The sequence below is a fragment of the Hylobates moloch genome, unplaced genomic scaffold (assembly GCF_009828535.3).
Source record: "Hylobates moloch isolate HMO894 unplaced genomic scaffold, HMol_V3 SCAFFOLD_5, whole genome shotgun sequence".
NCBI classification, from domain to species: Eukaryota; Metazoa; Chordata; class Mammalia; order Primates; family Hylobatidae; genus Hylobates; species Hylobates moloch.
The window spans coordinates 29,339,005-29,359,035 of NW_026652280.1; the positions used below are offsets into that span (position 1 = coordinate 29,339,005).

General features: G+C 41.0%; 1 protein-coding gene across 1 annotated transcript in view; it reads left to right on the forward strand.

The window, feature by feature from the left end:
* The window catches only part of CFAP53 (cilia and flagella associated protein 53), a 39,912-nt gene extending 20,745 nt beyond the window's left edge, over positions 1-19,167 (forward strand). The window contains exons 4-8 of the mRNA XM_032152334.2: positions 24-327; positions 832-1,050; positions 8,416-8,632; positions 12,726-12,828; positions 18,750-19,167. Of these exons, the coding sequence (XP_032008225.1) occupies positions 24-327; positions 832-1,050; positions 8,416-8,632; positions 12,726-12,828; positions 18,750-18,978 (1,072 nt within the window). The 3' untranslated portion in view covers positions 18,979-19,167. The remainder of the gene's footprint in view (positions 1-23; positions 328-831; positions 1,051-8,415; positions 8,633-12,725; positions 12,829-18,749) is intronic.
* Positions 19,168-20,031: the final 864 nt, after the last annotated feature.

Here is a 20,031-nt window from a genome sequence, read left to right on the forward strand (position 1 = left end):
TCTTTTAAAAATTTTCCTTTCAGGGAACGCTGTGAGGAGCTCCGTGTTGAATTGTTTTGTATCCATCAGAAGAAGGTGTGTGAGGAGCGGAAAGCACAGATTGCATTTAATGAGGAGCTGAGGAGGCAAAAGCTGGTGGAAGAGCAGATGTTCTCCAAGCTCTGGGAGGAAGACCGATTAGCCAAGGAAAAGCGAGAAGCCCAAGAGGCGAGGAGACAGAAAGAGCTGATGGAGAACACACGCCTGGGGCTGAATGCCCAGATCACCAGCATCAAGGCACAAAGGCAGGCAGCACAGCTGCTGAAGGAAGAGGAGGCGCGCCTTGTGGTGGGCCTTTAACATGTTTGTTAGAGGGTGATCAATGCCATGGGTGTAGTACAGTTTGCAGGCCTGTTACTGTACAGTTTGTCTGATGGCCTGGGCTAGTTCATAGGCACATTTCCATTTTTGGACTCTTAGTGCTGGTTAATAATGTATCCAAATGTATGGTGCAGAGTACATAGAAGGGTCAAGTGTGGAAGGCCAACACACCCACAGGTGGAGAATGGTGGTGGACGATGGGTACTGGGATTAAAAGTGGCTTCTCTTTATGCTTTTCTGTTTTCAACTCTACAACTATTTATTACATTATAATCACACATGCCCAGGCAATTTTCACAGTTTTATTGCTGACTCAACTATGAAAATGCAAGTTTTCTTTCTTACAGCCTCTCTAAATCCAGGTGTGTATGTATTTCCAGAAATCCTTTATTCCCATCTCCGAAGTCAAATGCACTAACTTGTCTTGTCCAACTCTACTGATGCATTATCTTTATTATGATTCTACCTTAGGAAAGTAACAACGCACAGATTAATCATGAGAATGAACAGGATAAGCTAAAGAAACAGAAGGCAAAGCAGGAAACTAGGACCATTTTGCAAAAAGCCCTACAAGAGAGGATAGAACATATTCAGCAGGAATACAGAGAAGAACAGGACTTGAACATGAAGCTCGTGCAAAGGGCCCTTCAAGACTTACAGGAAGAGGCAGATAAAAAGAAACAAAAAAGAGTAAGACATTTTTTTGGTGCCTGCTACCTGCTGGAAGGGATTCCTTACTGAGTTCTCAGTCTTGTGGAAGATGGCTACAAATACATAGCAGTGCTACTCTGAGTGTGGTCCACGAGCCAACAGCATCAGCACCATCTGGGAAAATGTTAGAAACAGAAATTCACAGGCTCCGGAATCAGGATCTCCCAATCAAAATCATGACGGGCAGGAAATCTGTGTTTCAGCACACTCCCCCCAGGTGATTCTGATGCTAACTAAAGTCTGAGAACTCCTGGAATTTGAGGAAGACATCACTCAGAAAGTGACATTTGAGTTGGACCTTAAAGGATATGTCAAGTTTTGTCAGGCAAAAAGATTAGGGAAAGGCATTCAGTATTGAGTTAGCTACCTATACGTTTGGAATTTGAATTGAACTTTTAAGAGTGTTTTGTTTCTCCCACAAGTGCTTTTTCTTGTTTTTACCTGGTTCTTAGTGTGCATGTGCTTTGTTTTTTAATTAAACTTCTCTCTCTCTCTCTTTTTTTTTTTTTTTTTTTTTTTTGAGACAGAGTCTCACTCTGTAACCCAGGCTGGAGTGCAGTGGCATAATCATGGCTCAGTGTAGCCTCGCCCTCCTGGGCTCAAGCAATCCTCCCACCTCAGCCTCCCAAGTAGCTGGGACTACAGACATCCACCACCTAGCCTGGCTAATTTAAGTACTTTTTGTAGAGACAGGGTTTTGCCAAATTGCCCAGCCTGGTCTGGAGTGGGCTCAAGTGATCCTCCCACCTCGGCCTCCTAAAGTGCTGGGATTACAGGTGTGAATCACTGTGCCTGGATAAACTTTTCATTTTGATATGATTGTAGATTCACATGCAGTTTTAAGAAATAATACAGAGAGATTCCTTGTACCGTTTACTCTGGTTCCCTCAATGGTAATATCTTGCAAAACTATACTACCATGCCAGTCAGGATGTTGACATTGATATAATCAAGATACTGAACATCTCATCACCACCAGGATCTCTCATATTGCCCTTTTATAGCCACACCTACTTTCCTCTTGCCCCACCCCCTTCTTAACCCTGTTCATTTCTATAATTTTATTATTTTGGGAATGTTAGTAGAATCATATAGTATGTAATCTTTCCAGATAGCCTTTTTCACTTAGCATAACCCTCAGGAGATTGTCCAACTTTTTGGATCTATCAATAGTTGTTTATTTTTATTTTTATTTTTTTAATTTTTTTTTTTTTTTTTGAGACAGTCTTGCCCTGTCACTCAGGCTGGAGTGCAGTGGTGTGGTCTCAGCTCCCTGCAGCCTCAACTTCCCAGGCTCAACTGATACTTCAACCTCAACCTCCTGGGTAGTTGGGACTACAGGCACAAGCCACCATGCCCAGCTAGTTTTCTTATTTTTTGTAGAGATGGGGTCTCACTATGCTGCCCAGGCTGTTCTTGAACTCCTGGGCTCAAGTGATCCTCCTGCCTTGGCCTCCCAAAGTGTTGGGTTTACAGGCATGAGCCACTGCGCCCAGCCTTCTTTTTATTCTTTTTTTGTTTGTTTGTTTGAGATAGAATTTCACTCTTGTTGCCCAGGCTGGAGTGCAGTGGCGTGATCTCGGCTCACTGCAACCTCCGCCTCATGGGTTCAAGCACTTTTCCTGTCTCAGCCTCCTGAGTAGCTGGGATTACAGGTGGGTGCCACTGCGTCTGGCTAATTTTTGTGTTTTTAGTAGAGATGGGGTTTTGCCACGTTGGCCAGGCTGGTCTGAAACTCCTGACCTCAGGTGATCAACCCGCCTCAGCCTCCCAATTTATTCTTGAGTAGTATTCATGGTATAGATTTACCACAGTTTGTTTAGCCATTCACCTGTTGAAGGACATTTGAGTTATTTCCAGGTTATGGCTATTAACGAGTAAAGCTGCTATAATCATTTGAGTACAGGTTTTTCTGTGAACACATTCTCACTTTTTTTTTAGACGGAGTCTTGCTCTGTCACCCAGGCTGGAGTGCAGTGGCATGGTCTTGGCTCACTGTAACCTCCACCTCCCGGGTTCAAGTGATTCTCCTGCCACAGCCTCCTGAGTAGCTAGGATTACAGGTGTGTGCCACCATGCCTGGCTAATTTTTTCTATTTTTAGTAGAGATGGGATGTCACCATGTTGGCCAGGCTGGTCTTGAACTCCTGACCTCAAGTGACCCACCCACCTCAGCCTCCCAAAGTGCTTGGATTGCAGGCGTGAGCCACCACACCCAGCACAAATCATCATTTCTATGAGATAAATGCCTAGAAGAGCAATTGCTATGTCATATAGTAATTGCATGTTTAGTTTTTTAAAGAAACCGCTAAACTGTTTTTCAGAGTAGCCATACCATCTTACATTCCCACCAGCAATACGTGAGCAATCCAGTTTCTCCACATCCTCACCAGCATTTGGTGCTATCACTATTGTTCCTTTAACCATTCTGATAGATGTGTAGCAACATCTCATTGTGGTTTAATTTACATTTCCCTAATGGCTAATGATTTTGAACAACTTTTTATGAGCCTGTTTTCCATCTGTATGTCTTCTTCGATGAAATGTCTCTTCATGTCTTTTGCCCATTTTCTGTTTTTTTTTGTTTTTTTTTGTTTTTTTGTTTTTTTTTTTTGTTGAGCCAGTATCTCACTCTGTCACTTAGGCTGGAATACAGTGGCATAATCATAGCTCACTGCAGCCTCCAACTCCTGGTTTTTGCCCATTATCTAATTGACTTGCTTATTTGATTTGTTTTTTCCTGTTGAGTTTTTTGTTCACATTTAAATCATTTTATTTATTTTTTTAACAGCTTCAAGAGAGAATTCACATAACATCCAGTTCCCCAGTTTAAACCACACAATTCAGTGGATTTTACTGTTTTCACAGATATGCGCAGCCATCATCACATTCTATTTTAGAACATTTTCACTATCCTGCTGTCCCTTCTTCCCCACCTCCCACCTCCAGTCCTAAGCAGCCACTTATCTACTTTGTGTCTCTATAGATTTCCCCATTCTGGACTTTGATATGAATGGAATCACATGTTAGTGACCTGTTGACTGTCTTCTTTCACTTAGCATAATGTTTTCAAGATTTATCCACAATTGTAGCATGAATCGCTATTTTATTTGTTTTTGTGGCTGAATGATATTCCATTGTGTGGATATGCCACATTTTGTTTATGCATTATGTCGGCTGATGGACATTTGGGTTATTTCCACTTTTTGGCTATCATGAATAATGCTACTATGAACATTCATATACACAGTTTTGTGTGGACATACGTTTTTATTTTTCTTTGGGGCATGTATCTAGAAGTAGTACTACTGGGCCATACGGTAACTCTGTGTTGAAGTTTTGAGGAACTGCCAAACTGTTTTCCAAAGTGGCTGAACCATTTTACATTCCCACCAGCAGTGTATGAGGGTTTTGATTTATCCACATGCTCACCAACACTTGTTACTGTCTGTCTTTTTTATTTTACCCATCCTAATGCATCTGAATTGGTATCTCATTATGGTTTTTATTTGTATTTCCCTAGTGACTAATGATATTGAGCCTCTTTTTGTGTGCTTATTATGGTCATTTGTAAATCTTCCTTGGAGAAATCTACTTGAAGGCTATTCTGTATTCTTAGAGAAGTCTATTCAAGTCCTTTGCCCATATTTTAGTTGGGTTATTGGTCCTTTTATTATTGAGTTGTAAGAGTTCTTTTTTTTTTTTCTTTTTCTCTTTTTTTTAAGTCTCATTCTTGTCGCCCAGGCTGGAGTGCAATGGTGCAATCTCATCTCACTGCAACCTCCACCTCCCAGGTTCAAGCGATTCTCCTGCCTCAGCCTTCCGAGTTGCTGGGATTACAGGTGCCTGCCACCACGCCTGGGTAATTTTTTTGTATTTTTAGTAGAGACGGGGTTTCAGCATGTTGGCCAGGCTGGTCTTGAACTCCTGACCTTAGGTGATCCACCCACCTCAGCCTCCCAAAGTGCTGGGATTACAGGCATGAGCCACCACGCCCAGCCAAGAGTTCTTTATATTTTCTAGATTCAAGTCTCTTACCAGATAAATGACTTGCAATTATTTTCTTTCATTCTGTAGGTTGTCTTTTTACTTTTTTGATGATGTCCTTTAAATCACAAAAGTTTTAAATTTTGACAAAGTTCAATTTAGCTATATTTTCTTTTGTTGCTTATGCTTTGGGGGTCCTATCTAAAAAACAGTTACCTACTCTAGGATCACAAAGATGTACTCCTTTGTTTTCTTGTTAGAGTGTTATAATTTTAGCTTTTACATTTAGGCTTTTGATCCATTTTAAGTTTTGTATATGGCATGAGATAAGGATCCTAATTCATTATTCTGCATATGGATATCCAGTTATTCCAGCATCATTTGTTGAAATAATTGTCTAATTGTTCCCCTATTGAATTGTCTTATCACCCTTGTCAAAAATCAATTACAGTAAAGTGAAGGTTTATTTCTGGACACTCAGTTCTATTCCATCAATCTATATATCTATCCTTAGTCCAGTATAACAAATCTACATGTCTTGATTACTGTAGCTTTGTAGTAAGTTTGAAATCAGAAAATGTAAATGCTGGCTGGGCGCAGTGGCTCACCCCTGTAATCCCAGCACTTTGGGAGGCTGAGGCAGGAGGATCACCTGAGGTCAGGAGTTTGAGACCAGCCTGACCAACATGGTGAAACCCCGTCTCTACCAAAAATACAAAAATTAGCCGGGCATGGTGGCCCATGCCTGTAATCCCAGCTACTTGGGAGGCTGAGGCAGGAGAATCGCTTGAACCGGGAGGCGGAGGTTGCAGTGTGCTGAGATCACGTCATTGCACTCCAGCCCAAGCAACAAGAGTGAATCTCCACCATTGCACTCCAGCCTGGACAACCAGAGTGAAACTTCATCTCAAAAAAATAAATAAATAAATAAATAAAGAGAGAGAGAAAATGTAAATCCTCAAACTTTGTTCTTTTTCAAATTGTTTTGGCTATTCTGGCTCCCTTGCTTCTCCATGTATCTAGAAGTTACATGGATCAGCTTATCAATTTCTGCAAAGAAGCCAGTTGAGATTTTGGTAAAGATTGTGTTGAACCTATAGGTCAATTTGGAAAGTGCTGCCATTTTCACAGTATTGTTTTCTGATTCATGAACTTAGGCTGTCTTTCCATTTATTTAGGTCTTCTTTAATTTCTTTCAGTAATGTTTCTTAGTTTTCGGAGTATACATTTTAACACTTACTTTGTTAAATTTATTCCCAAGTATAACATTTCTATTTGGAAATAAAATTTTTAATTTCATTTTAGATCGATGCTGTCAAATAGAAATACAAGGACTTTTGTATATTGGTCTTGTATCCTGCAACATTGCTAAACTCGTTTATTAGTTTTAATAGTTTTTGTTTTTTTTTTTGAGATAGAGTCTCATTCTGTCACCCAGGCTCAAGTGCAGTGGCGTGTTCTTGGCTCACTGCAACCTCTGCCTCCCAGGTTCAAGCGATCTTCCTGCCTCAGCCTCCTAAGTAGCTGGGACTGCAGGCTTGTGCCACCACACTCAGCGAATTTTTTTGTATTTTTAGTAGAGATGGGGTTTCACCATGTTGGCCAGGCTGGTTTCCATCTCCTGACCTCGAGTGATCTGCCCACCTCAGCCTCCGAAAGTGCTGGGATTACAGGCATGAGCCACCGTGCCTGGCCAAGTTTCAATAGTCTTTTAGTGGATTATTAGTTCACTCTTCTTTTTGGTGCTCAGATTGCCTAATTCTAGATCATGGGAGTCCCTTTAAGTGGGCTGTCATGCTCTTTTGATACTGTCCACCAATGGACTTTGATAGTTTTCTTGATTCTGACACAATAAGATGTCCCAGGTTCATCCTGTTCAGTTTCTGCTCCAGTCTTATAATTGATTATTTTCCCAAGGATTGTTGGTTCTTTTTAGTGGGAAATGGTATTAGTCTGTTTTCACACTGCTATAAAGAACTACCTGACACTAGGTAACTTATTTAAAAAAGAAGGTGTAATTGACTCACAGTTTCACATGGCTAGGGGAGGCTCAGGAAACTTAAAATCACAGTGGAAGGGGAAGCAAGGCACGTCTTATTTGGCGGCAGGAGGGAGGGAGTGAAGAAAGCCACACTTTTAACCATCAGATCTCATGGGAACTCACTATCATGAGAACAGCATGGGGGAAACTACCCCATAACCCAGTCACCTCCCACCAGGTCCCTCCCCTTACACGTGGGGATTACAATTCAAGATGTGAGTTGGGTGGGGATACAGAGCCAAACCATATCAGGTATTTAATAATATCTACAACCTTGGTATTGGATGAACTCATTGCTATTGGATAATTACAGCAACATGGCAGTAGCCAACTAAAAATGCCTACACTAAATAAACAGCAGGTCTCAACTTTAGCTGCACATTACTATCACCTGGGGGAATGTAAAAGGTATCCATTAAATAGGAATTTCTGGGGGTGGGACTTAGCCCTCAATACTTTCTTTTTTTTTTTTTTTCGAAACGGAGTCTCACTCTGTCGCCCAGGCTGGAGTGCAGTGGTGCGATCTCGGCTCATTGCAAGCCCCGCCTCCTGGGTTCATGCCATTCTCCTGCCTCAGCCTCCCGAGTAGCTGGGACTATAGGTGCCCACCACCACGCCTGGCTAATTTTTTTGTATTTTTAATAGAGACGGGGTTTGGGTTTCACCATGTTAGCCAGATGGTCTTGATCTCCTGACCTCGTGATCCACCCACCTCGGCCTCCCAAAGTGCTGGGATTACAGGCTTGAGCCACTGTGCCCGGCCAGCTGTCAATACTTTGTAAAGCTCCCCAGGTGACTCCAAAGTGTAGCTAAGATTGAGAATTGCTGTAATAAAGTACAAAATGACTACCAGCCAGAGAGACAGTGCTATAATAGTAGAAATAACTTATTTTGTTGATCAGATTAAGATTTCATATACCTAAATTAAAGTAAATGAAAATAAAGCTGTATCATTGAAAATTATTTGGCAACTACTTTGAGAAACACTTTAGGAAAGTGTTTGAATTAACTTATTCAAACATGTATTATCAAACATTTCAAACAAATACAAAGAATTGCACAATGAGTCCCCATTTGTCCATCACCTCACTTTAACAACTATCAACTAATGGCCATTCTTGTCTCTTCTATATCCCTACCCATTTCCCCCACTACTCTTGAGTATTTTGGAATAAACTTCAGACATACATCTGTAATGTTTCAGTACATAGTTCTAAAAGATTGGGATTGGAGCTTTTAAGGATTGTTTTTAAATGTATCCTTACTATCGTATCACACCAAAAAATTTTAACAATATGAATTTTTATGTTACATAGGAAGATATGATAAGAGAACAGAAGATATACCATAAATATTTGGCACAGAGACGTGAGGAAGAGAAAGCTCAGGAGAAAGAATTTGACAGAATATTAGAGGAAGACAAGGAAAAGAAGTTGGCTGAGAAGGACAAGGAGCTGAGACTTGAAAAGGAGGCAAGGAGACAGCTTGTGGATGAGGTCATGTGTACAAGAAAACTTCAAGTTCAAGAAAAGTGTAAGGAACTGAATTACAGTTATATTATAGCTTGCCCTTAATTCAATTTAAGTAACAACCAAAATACTAACAACCATAATACTTACTATGTAAAACACCATGAGGGATGCAAAAAGGATGAAGGCAGGAGGCCTGTTTTTGCAAATCTTATCTAATTGGATATATATGGAGAGTTTTATATACCAGCAGGTTCCAATCAGTCACAGGGGAGAAGTTCTGAAGGTTAAAGGAACAGTACATCATTTGAATACTGTATGCCTTGGTGATTAGAATGAAGAGTGAGAAGGTGGGGCACAGACATCTGGCTCCCTCTTGTCCTTTGTATCTGTCCCTCTTTTCTTCCGAAAGTTGTCTCCATACTGTTGCGGGAAGTCAGGGACCCCGAACAGAGGGGGCGGCTGAAGCTGTGGCAGAAGAACATAAATTGTGAAGATTTCATGGACATTTATCACTTCCCAAAATTAATACTTTTATAATTTCTTACACCTGTCTTTACTGCAATCTCTGAACATAAATTGTGAAGATTTCATGGACATTTATTAGTTCCCAAAATTAATACTTTTATAATTTCTTATGCCTGTCTTACTTTAATCTCTTAATCCTGTCATCTTCGTAAGCTGAGGATGTATGTCACCTCAGGACCCTGTGATTATTATGTTAACTGTACAAATTGTTTGTAAAACATGTGTTTGAACAATATGAAATCAGTGCACCCTGAAAAAGAACAGAATAACAGTGATTTTCAGGGAACAAGGAAAGATAACCATAAGGTCTGACTGCCTGCGGGGTTGGGCAGAATAGAGCCATATTTTTCTTCTTGCAGAAAGTGAGTAGGAGAAATATCACGGAATTCTTTTCCCAGCAAGGAATAGCCCTGGGGAAGGAATGCATTCCTGGGGGTAGGTCTATAGACAGCTGCTCCGGGAGTGTCTGTCTTATGAGGTTGAGATAAGGACTGAAATATGCCCTGGTCTCCTGCAGTACCTTCAGGCTTACTAGGATTGGGAAATTCCAGCCTGGTGAAATCTAGTCAGACCGGTTCTCTGCTCTCAAACCCTGTTTCCTGTTAAGACACTTATCAAAACAATGCGTGCACAGTGGGACACAGACCCTCATCAGTAATTCTAATTTTGCCTTCGCCTTGTGATCTTTATGGCCCTTTGAAGCATGTGATCCTTATGACCTACTACCTGTTCGTACACCCCCTCCCCTTTCAAAATCCCTAAAAAAAAATTGCTGGTTTTGTGACTCGAGGTCGCCATCACGGTCCTGCCAATATGTGATGACATCCCAGAGGCCCAGCTATAAAATGTCTCTCTTTGTACTCTTTCTCTTTATTTCTCAGACCGGCCGACACTTAGGGAAAATAGAAAGGACCTACGTTGAAATATTGGGAGCTGGTTCCCCTGATGCCATACCTTTTGTTTATGTAGTTGTCTCTGCCTATGATGCTCTTGATTGTGAGAAATCTAGACATCCTTCAATGCCAGCTCAATTGACTCATGCCTTGAGTGGCCCTCTGTGTTCCCCCATTTAAAATAAATCATCTTTCCAGGGCACTTGGCTTGCTCACATCTCAGATGACCAACTGGCCAGGAGGGTCTTTATTTGGAGACCATTCTTAAAGTTTGGAGAATCTTTCTCCTTTTTAATACTTATATTCAATCCACATCAGTTACTAGGTGTTTCGTTCATAAAGGGAGTTTAAGCTATTCTTGTAAGGGTAAGCTTTGTTTTAAGGTTTCTGAAAGTTACATCTGTGCTGAGATGACCTTTGTCTCTTGGAAATCCCTGGACTAGGTTGCATCATACTGCTAAGTGATACATAGTGTCAGCCCTGCGAGATGCTTAAGTTAACTTTATGGCTCCCATTAATCTTGTAGCCACATTATGTCTCTTATTATTATACTACACTCTGCCACTATATTCCCTCAGCTTCAAGAAGTGCTTGGTCACAGAAGGATGTTTGTTGAGAGGGTGAATTTCCACCTCCAGATTTCTGCCATTTCCATGTCCAGCCCAATGGACCAGAGAGGCAATAAATATATTTATTGTTAGGGTACCATTGGATTTCACACTAGTGGTCTTTGCAAGAGGAAGCTCATCCTGGTCCCATTCATTAATTCTTCACTCCAGGAATTATAATAGCAGTAGAAAATTGTTAAGCTAATATTAGATGGAACTTTTAGAAACTGAGTAGAAAGTTTATATGCTGAAAAGATTTTTATATTCATCAGTGATGTTAGAAATAGACAATCGGTGCCACAAAGAAAAGTCAGCACAGAGACAGATGATCTCTCAGCAAGGCTATCTTTACTTTCTGCAGAAAGGGTGCTCAGTCACAGATGGAACAATAGTGAGAGCACACCTGGGCAAGGGAGGGGAAGGAGTTCTTATTCCTGACTCACGTGGCCACTGCTGCTGTGTCGTTCCACTATTGGCTAGGGTTGGACTGCACAGGCTAAACTAATTCTGATTGGCTAATTTAAAGAGAGTGACGGGGTGAGTGGTTTGGCAGGAAAAATGGTTATGGAATAAGTCAGGGTGGAGAATGAGGGCAGAGCAAGTAATCAGAATGAGTCAGGGTGGAGCAGGTGATCGGAATGAGTCAGGGTGGAGCAGGTGATCAGAATGAGTCAGGGTGGAGCAGGTAATTTGAATGAGTCAGGGTGGAGCAGGTAATCTGAATGAGTCAGGGTGGAGCAGTTGATCAAAAAAAGTTGCTTTATGAGGAAGTTAAGTTTAAAAGTAGAAGGCAAAGAATTGAACATACTGACATATTGATTCTTTGAAGATAAATTTAGACCTCATATCTAACAAGTGATAAATGTTATAGAAAATATTGAAAAAAATACAGAAAATTTATTGAGACCATTTATAAACAAGGAAACAAAATCAACCATCATTCTACCACCCAGGACTATTCACAGCTTTGTATATTTTCTTCTAGTGTTTTTACTACTTATATAATCTTCTTTCACAAATTAGAATCATGTAGTATATACTGTTTTATGGTCTATATTTTTCACTTATCAAAAATATTTTTAAGTCATTTTTTTGTCAATTATAAGATTTGTAATGACTGCCTAGAAATCTGTTATAAAAACGGACCGTAACTTATTTTACTTAAACACGGCAATGACTCTTTATATTGTTTCTAATCTTTTTACTGTTATTTTAGAATTCCAGGTTACTGTCTCCGTACATAGTTATTTTTGGATTGTATCTGGTTGTTTAAGATGAATTTCTGAAATAGACTGTGGTACCAAAGATATATACATTTCAGATGTATATTAGCCAGTTGTATTTATTATTTTGTAAACTCTGTTTCCTGTCTTTTTTTTCTAGTAGGATGCTTAAATATTTTTAACTTATAAGAGCTTTATTTATTTATTTATTTATTTATTTATTGAGACGGAGTCTCACTCTGTCACCCAGGCTGGAATGCAATGGCACGATCTAGGCTCACTGCAACCTCCACCTCCCGAGTTCAAGTGATTCTTGTGCCTCAGCCTCCTGAGCAGCTCGGATTACAGGCACGCGCCACCGTGCCCAGCTAATTTTTGTATTTTTAGTAGAGACGGGGTTTTGCCATGTTGGCCGGGCTGGTCTCAAACTCCTGACCTCAGGTGATCCACCTGCCTCAGCCTCCCAAAATGCTGGGATTACAGGCATGAGACATTGCGCCCAGCCAAGAGCTTTATATATTTAAATAATATTTATTTTATAATAAATAAATATATAATAAATAATAAATTATAATAAACTTATTAATACGAATGGCAATGAACTGTTTGTCTTCAAGGAGAGAAAAGTAGGAAATGTTTTAACATTGGTAATCTGGTATGAAAAAGGGTAATTATAGATTTTCAATGAAAAATGATTAACAGAAAATCTGTAGATTGTAGCATATATGAGCCTAAATCCAATTTATTTCTCAATTGAGATAAGTACTTCTACTTTATCAATCTAAGATCCAGCCATGACTCTAAGCTCTACCTTTCTAAAGACAATATGACTCTGGTGCCCAGAAAGATGTTGGCAAGTCGTGTCTGAAAGTCATTTGACATATAATTACTTTTGCTTTTCTTAGTGCAACGAGAAGCTAAAGAACAGGAAGAACGTGCTATGGAACAGAAACACATAAATGAAAGTCTTAAAGTACTTAACTGTGAAGAAAAGGAGAATTTTGCAAGGTATGATTTTGTTTTCTGTATCATCATTTGCTACCTAAAAAATGGATTTTTGGCCAGACATGGTGGCTCACACCTGTAATCCCAGTACTTTGGGAGGCTGAGGAAGGAGGATTGCTTGAAGCCAGGAGTTTGAGATTAGCCTGGGCAGTATAGCAACATCTCATCTCTACAAAAAAATAAAAATAAAAACTAGCCAGATACGGTGACATAGACCTGTAGTCCTAGCTACTTGGGAGCTGAAGTGGGAAGATCATTTGAGTACAGGAGTTAAACACAGCAGCTATGATTGTGCTGCTACACTCCAACCTGGGCAGCAGGCAAGATCTGTCTCAAAAAAACAAAAACTAAAACAGATTTTCAACATAAAGACCATATGCCATAATTCATGCATTACTGACATTATTTTACGTTAGTATTACACTTGTCCTTCTAGAAGCTCAAAGCAATTTACAAAATTTCATGTAAAAGTAGTCACCAACTGTCTTGGTAAAATTAAATTCCATTGCCATTATGTATATTATGATTATACACATAAGTTATTAGGCTGGATGAATATCTTTAAAAATAAAATAAATTTGAAACACTTAAAAAATAGGCACCAACCTTAAATCCTAATAAAATAGCAAGAAGATTTTTTTTCCTCCATGAAACAAATCCTGAAAAGCAGGCTGGCCTAATAAGCTAGATTAGCAGAATGGCTTATACGGACAGGATTCCATACAAATGTCCCCAGGAGGACGTGTTTAGCCTTACTGCACTTGAAAACTCTGGATGCTTTGGGAAATAGCACTGCTCTCCTCTGACAAGCCTTGGGCTGGGATTAGTTAGTGTCTTTCTGATCACCACAACCAGGCTCAGGTGGGGGAAACAGGCAGCTACCTCCCTGCAGCTTTTCTTACACCATCACAGTCTCTTCCCACTGGTGGCCATGATACCTAAATCAGGCAGCCAGTGTAGTGGAGGAAGAGGACCTGGCTTCTCTGATTAATGGTCACCCTCCCTGTTCCTGGGGCCTGTCCTTTGACTTACTCACACTTGGAGCATAGAAATAAGCTCTTCTCTTTCTAGAAACAGTATGGTTAATGTGCCTGATCCTATTCTCACTTTGGGGTCACAAACAACAATATCTGGCCTACCATTCTGAGTTGCTGCTACTGCCTCTGCTGTGGAAATCTTTCCTTCTTATATATATATATGTATGTGTGTGTACATATATATATATGTGTGTGTGTGTGTGTATATATATATGTATATTTTATATATATATATATATTTTGAGATGGAGTCTTGCTCTGTCACCTAGGCTGGAGTGCAGTGGTGCAATCTTGGCTCACTGCAATCTCCGACTCCCGGGTTCAAGCAATTCTCTGCCTCAGCCTCCCGAATACCTGGGATTACAGGCATGCGCCACCACGCCTGGCTAATTTTTATTATTTTTAGTAGAGACAGGGGTTTCACTACCTTGGCCAGGCTGGTCTTGAACTCCTGACCTCGTGATCCACCCGCCTCGGCCTCCCAAAGTGCTGGGATTACAGGCATGAGCCACTGTGCCTGGCCTCCTTCTCATTTTTAAAAAATCTCCTGTTGGAGATTTGTGAGGACTCAATAAATATCACATCTCTTCCCTGCTAAACTTCTGAATTTGTGGAGAGATAAGGAAAAAATTATGGGCAGAGGTATTACAGTTACCTATTGCTACATAACAAAACACTCTGAAATGTGTGGTTTAATTTTATGATTATCTCTTATGATTCTGTGGGTCAACAAGGCTCACCTAGGTAGTTCTTGCTTGGAACATCTCATGTCATTGAACTCAGATCCACATGACTGAGGCTATATTCATCTGAAGGCTCAACCCCTGCCATAGAGGGGTATCCACATACCTAGGATACCTACTCATATAGCTGGCAGTGTATGCTGACTGTAGTCAGGGATCTCAGTTATCAACTAGGAATTTTAGTTGTCACCTGGAACCCCTATGTATGGGCTCTCCATGTGATTTGGACTTCTCACAGTATGGTGGCTTGTTCTGAGAGGGAGAGTTCCAATAGCAAGTATTCCAAGAGGTAGGAAGAAGCAGCTGCCAGGCCAGTTAAGAGCTACACCTGGGACTGGCATAGCATTACTTCTGCCATATTCCATTGGTCATAGAAGTAGTTACAGGGCCCTTCCTGATTCAAGGAGATGGAGAAAGAAGCTCCACCTCTTGACAGGGTAGTAGAGGTTCACATTTCTGAAGAGCATAACTAGGCTGGTGGCATGGGGGTAAAAGAATTTACCAAGACAGTTGTAGGTACAGGCAGATGTATTAGAGAAAGTAGGAAAATTCAGTGCGAGAAAGCAACGAGCAGCCAGCAAGTGAGGAGCTGACTGCCAGGAAACAAAGGCTTGCCGAAGATTTTATAGGATGGTTCTTGGGCTACTTGTTAACACCAAGGTAGCAGGGAGCTAACTTGCATTCTTCTGTCAGCCGAGGTGTTTGACAATAAATCAAAGCATTTGATGATAAGCAGGAAGTTTGTGAGTTTTGTATATTATCTGCACAGGAGAGCTATATGTCCGGGGCCATGAACAAAGGCAGACCTATAGCTTATCTGCTTTATCTCTTTGCTTTATCCTGGTTCTGCCAGCCTGATTCCTTTTCCCTAATTAGGAGTACACATATGGGGAGGGAGATAGTACTATGGCCATCTTTGGAAAATAGAATCTGCCATAGAGGGGTATCCACATTATCTTTATTTCTGATAAAATTCCATTATCTTTATTTCTGATAAAAGTTGATGGAGTGTTTTCTGATTCTCTAGACCCCAACTGGGTGTCCAAAAATTCAATTCAGTTCTGATAGTAACTACCCAGAGTTAGTACAGACCCCACAGGGTAAGGGCTTAGTCCCACAAAACTGCAGCCACTTCAGACAGCAGATGCTAGTCCCAGACCACCTTCTGATAAACCAGCTATAATTTGGGAGTTCCCACGACCTCCTCCTCAGGTTCAACAGTTTGCTAGAATTGCTCAGAGAAATCAGGAACACATTTGACTATGTTTACCAGTTTATCACAATGGACACAACTCAGGAACAGCCAACCGGAAGAGAAGCATAGGGGCTTCCGTGCTCTCTGCGGGTGCACCATCCTTTCAGCACCTCCCTGTGTCACCATCACAGATGCCCTCAGAACATCCTTGTTCAAGAGTTTTTAGAGCTTCATCTCCAGCCCCCACCTTCCCCTCCCGAGAGATCAGCGGGTGGGGCTGAAAGTCCTAACTCCCTCATCACTTGGTCTTTCTAGTGACCAACCCCATCCTGAGGCCACCCAGGGGCCCTACCCTAAGTCAGCTTATTAGCATAAAATCGGGTGTTCTTATGAATTACAAAAGATACTTTTATCACTCAGGAAATTACAAGAGTTGTAGGAGCTCTGTGCCAAGAACTAGGAAGATCAAATATAATTCTTATTATACCACAGCTGATATTAAAAATGTGGCTTATATTTCTAGCCATTGAAACTACAAAGAGGCCAGGCATGGTGGCTCTTTGAGAGGCCAAGGTGGATGGATCTCTTGAGCCCAGGAGTTTGAGACTGGCCTGTGCAACATGGTGTAACTCTGTCTCTAAAAAAATACAACAACAGCAAAAAAATTAGCTGGGTGTAGTTGTGTGCACCTGTAGTCCCAGATACCTGGGATGCTGAGCTGGGAGGATCACCTGAACCTGGGAGGTTGAAGCTGCAGTGAGCCATGACTGTGTGATTGTGCCAGTAGTGTACTCCAGCCTGGGTGACAAGAGTGAGACCCTGTCTAAAAAAAAAAAAAGAAAAAAAGAAAGAAACTACAAATAAAAAAATGTGGCTTATAAATTGTAAAATTATATAACCATTATGGAAAACAGTATGGAGGTTCCTCCAAAAAATTAATATTAAAACTACTACATAATCTGGCAATCCCACTTCTGGGTATATGTCCAAAAAATTAAAAGCAGGGTCTCGAAGAGATATTTGCACAGAAATATTCATAGCACTATTCACAGTATTCAAGAGGTAGAAGCAACCCAAAGGTCTATTAATGAAATGAATAGATAAACAAAACATGGTATATATGATGGAATATTATTCAGCCTTAAAAAGCAAGGAAATCCTGTCACATGCCACAGTATGGATGAACCTGGAGGACATTATGCTAAGTGAAATAAGCCAGTCACAAAAAGACAAATACTGTATGATTCTACTTTTATGAGACATATAAAGTAGTCAGATTTATAGAAACATAAAGTGGAATGGTGGTTGCCAGGGGTTGTGGGGAGGAAAGAGGGGAGGGGAGTTTCGGATTTGCAAGATGAAAAAGTTCTGGAGATCTCTTTTACAACAATATGGAGACTTAACTACTGAACTGTACACTTAAAAATGGTTAAGATGTAAATTTGTTATGTGGGTTTTGTTTGTTTGTTTTCGTTTTTGTTTTTTGACAAGGTCTTGCTCTATTGCCCAGGCTGGGGTACAGTAGTGTGATCACGGCTCACTGAAACCTCAACCTCCTGGGCTCAGACAATCCACCCACTTCAGCTGGGACCACAGGCACATGCCACCATGCCTGGCTAATTTTTTATTTTTTTGTACAGATCGGGTCTCACTATGTTGCCCAGGCTGGTCTCAAACTCCTGTGATCCTCCTGTCTTGGCCTCCTAAGGTGCTGGGATTATTAGGTGTATGACCTACGTAATTTTTTTTGTTTTGTATTTTGTTTGTTTGTTTGTTTGTTTTTGAGATAGAGTTTCACTCTTGTTACCCAGGCTGGAGTGCAATGGCGCAATCTTGGCTCACTGCAACCTCCACCTCCTGGGTTCAAGTGATTCTCCTGCCTCAGCCTCCTGAGTAGCTGGGATTACAGGCATGTACCACCACGCCCAGCTAATTTTTGTATTTTTAGTAGAGATGGAGTTTCTCCATGTTGGTCAGGCTGGTCTCGAACTCCTGACCTCAGGTGATCCACCCACCTCAGCCTCCCAAGTGCTGGGATTACATGCATGAGCCACCATGCCCATCATAATGTGTTTTTTATTATAATAAAAATTATACTACAAATAAAAAATGTCATATATTTAAAATGTGGCTTATATATACAAGAAATTATCTAGTTAATACTGAACAGAATGATAAGATAAGGCTACCTTACCTACCCAGTCCCCAGCAGCATGAGATTACTGCAGGCCTCTTGTGCAGGGATGTGGCCCTTTGACTAGAGCAGAGCAGAAAACAGGCAGAGCAGCCTCCGAGATGAAAGGGGAAAAGCTGGCCAGGTGTGGTGGCTCAGGCCTGTAATCCCGGCACTTTGGGAGGCTGAGGCAGGCAGATCACTTGAGGTCAGGAGTTTGAGACCAGCCTGGCCAAAATGATGAAACCTCGTCTCTACTAAAAATACAAAAATTAGCCAGGCGTGGTGGTGGGCGCCTGTAATCCCAGCTACTTGGGTGGCTGAGGCAGAGAATTGCTTGAACCCGGGAGGCAAAGTTTGCAGTGAGCTGAGATCACGCAACTGCACTCTAGCCTGGGAGACAGAGCGAGACCCTGTCTCAAAAAAAAGAGGGGGGAAGTTGAATTGATCAGTTTGCTTATCCTCTCCAATTTTACCCATAGAGAAGAGTAAGGGAAGTGATGGAGGCAAACCAAGGACCATTCCCACATAGCAGTGAACATTACGAGCAGGGGAGAAGCATTTCCTCTCCAAGATCAGTATTTGTTCTAGGATTATATTAATGATTATTGTGTAAGAAACCCATTATTGAGTTTTTCATCTGTTTCTTCTCCACTCACCCTGATTTTAATGGGAATTTAATTTGACTTTACAAATTGTATTTTAATTGTAATGCTCTAAATAAATCTAAATGCTTACTTTTATAATTTTATGCTTTGACATTTCTAATACTTTAGACGCCAACGTTTAGCCCAGGAGTACAGGAAGCAACTTCAGATGCAAATCGCCTACCAGCAGCAGTCCCAAGAAGCAGAGAAGGAAGAGAAACGCCGAGAGTTTGAAGCAGGGATAGCAGCAAACAAGATGTGTTTGGACAAGATCCAGGAGGTCCTGTCCACCCATCAAGTGCTGCCTCAAAACATTCATCCCATGCGCAAGGCATGTCCCAGTAAGCTTCCACCGTAGTTCCATGAGCATCGATATATCTTTTCTTGGTCTTTTAATATTTTTAACTACAGTATGCTTGTATGCTTCTTTTAACTCCTGGATAAACTGTTCTTTTTTTCCCTGAGTTTGTGTAATTAATCAAACATAATTTTCTTCCTTTGAATAAACCTATGCCTTTTTTGGAGTTCACAGACTTACAAATCCAAATGATCTACTTCATTGCATGTTGTTATTTTCCTGCCCCCTTTGCCTCCTTTTTTAACTCACTTATGACTAGCTCCATTTGCTGACAACTATCTACCCATATGCCCATTTCTTCTTCCTTCCTTTCTCTTCTCTCTCATATACATAATTCAGTGTGAAGAGAGCGTTTTTGCAGGCAGAACTGGAATTAACAGCCACTTTCATTAACCCACCTATTTAGTCATTAAAAAAATATTTTCAATGTCTCCCATGGGTCAGGCACTATGCTAGATCCTGAGACTTCAGCAGAAACAAAACATACCGCTTGCTCTTGTTGAGCTTACATACTAGTGGAGGAAACTGGCAATAAGTGTTAAGTGCCATAAACTGGAAATGGCAGGTGTGCTGTTTCATTTTATATGTGATGGTCAGAAAAGGCCTCTCTGAGCAGCTGATACTTGAAGAGAGGTCTGAATGAACTAGCCATGGATTATCTGCAGGGTAATTATCTAAGGCAGAGGAAAAAGCCAGCGCAAGGCCCCTTGGGCAGAAGCCTGCTGAGTGCATTTGAGGCATAATATTTGTGCTGGAGTAGAGTGAGTGAAAAGAGATTAATCAGAAAGGTAGTTGGGGCCAGATGATGTAAGGCCTTGGAACCATGGTAAAGGCTGGCTTTTCCTTCACTAAAGGAAGCTATTACAGGGTTTTCAAGAGAGGAGCAACACAATATGATATAAGAGGGTTGCTGGCTGCTATGTCTAGGATAGACATCAGGGAGACAGAAACAAGCATGTTAAGTGATTGCAGCCAGGCATGGTGGTTCACACCTGTAATCCCAACAGTCTGGGAGGCCAAGGCAGGTGGATCGCTTGAGGTCAGGAGATCTAG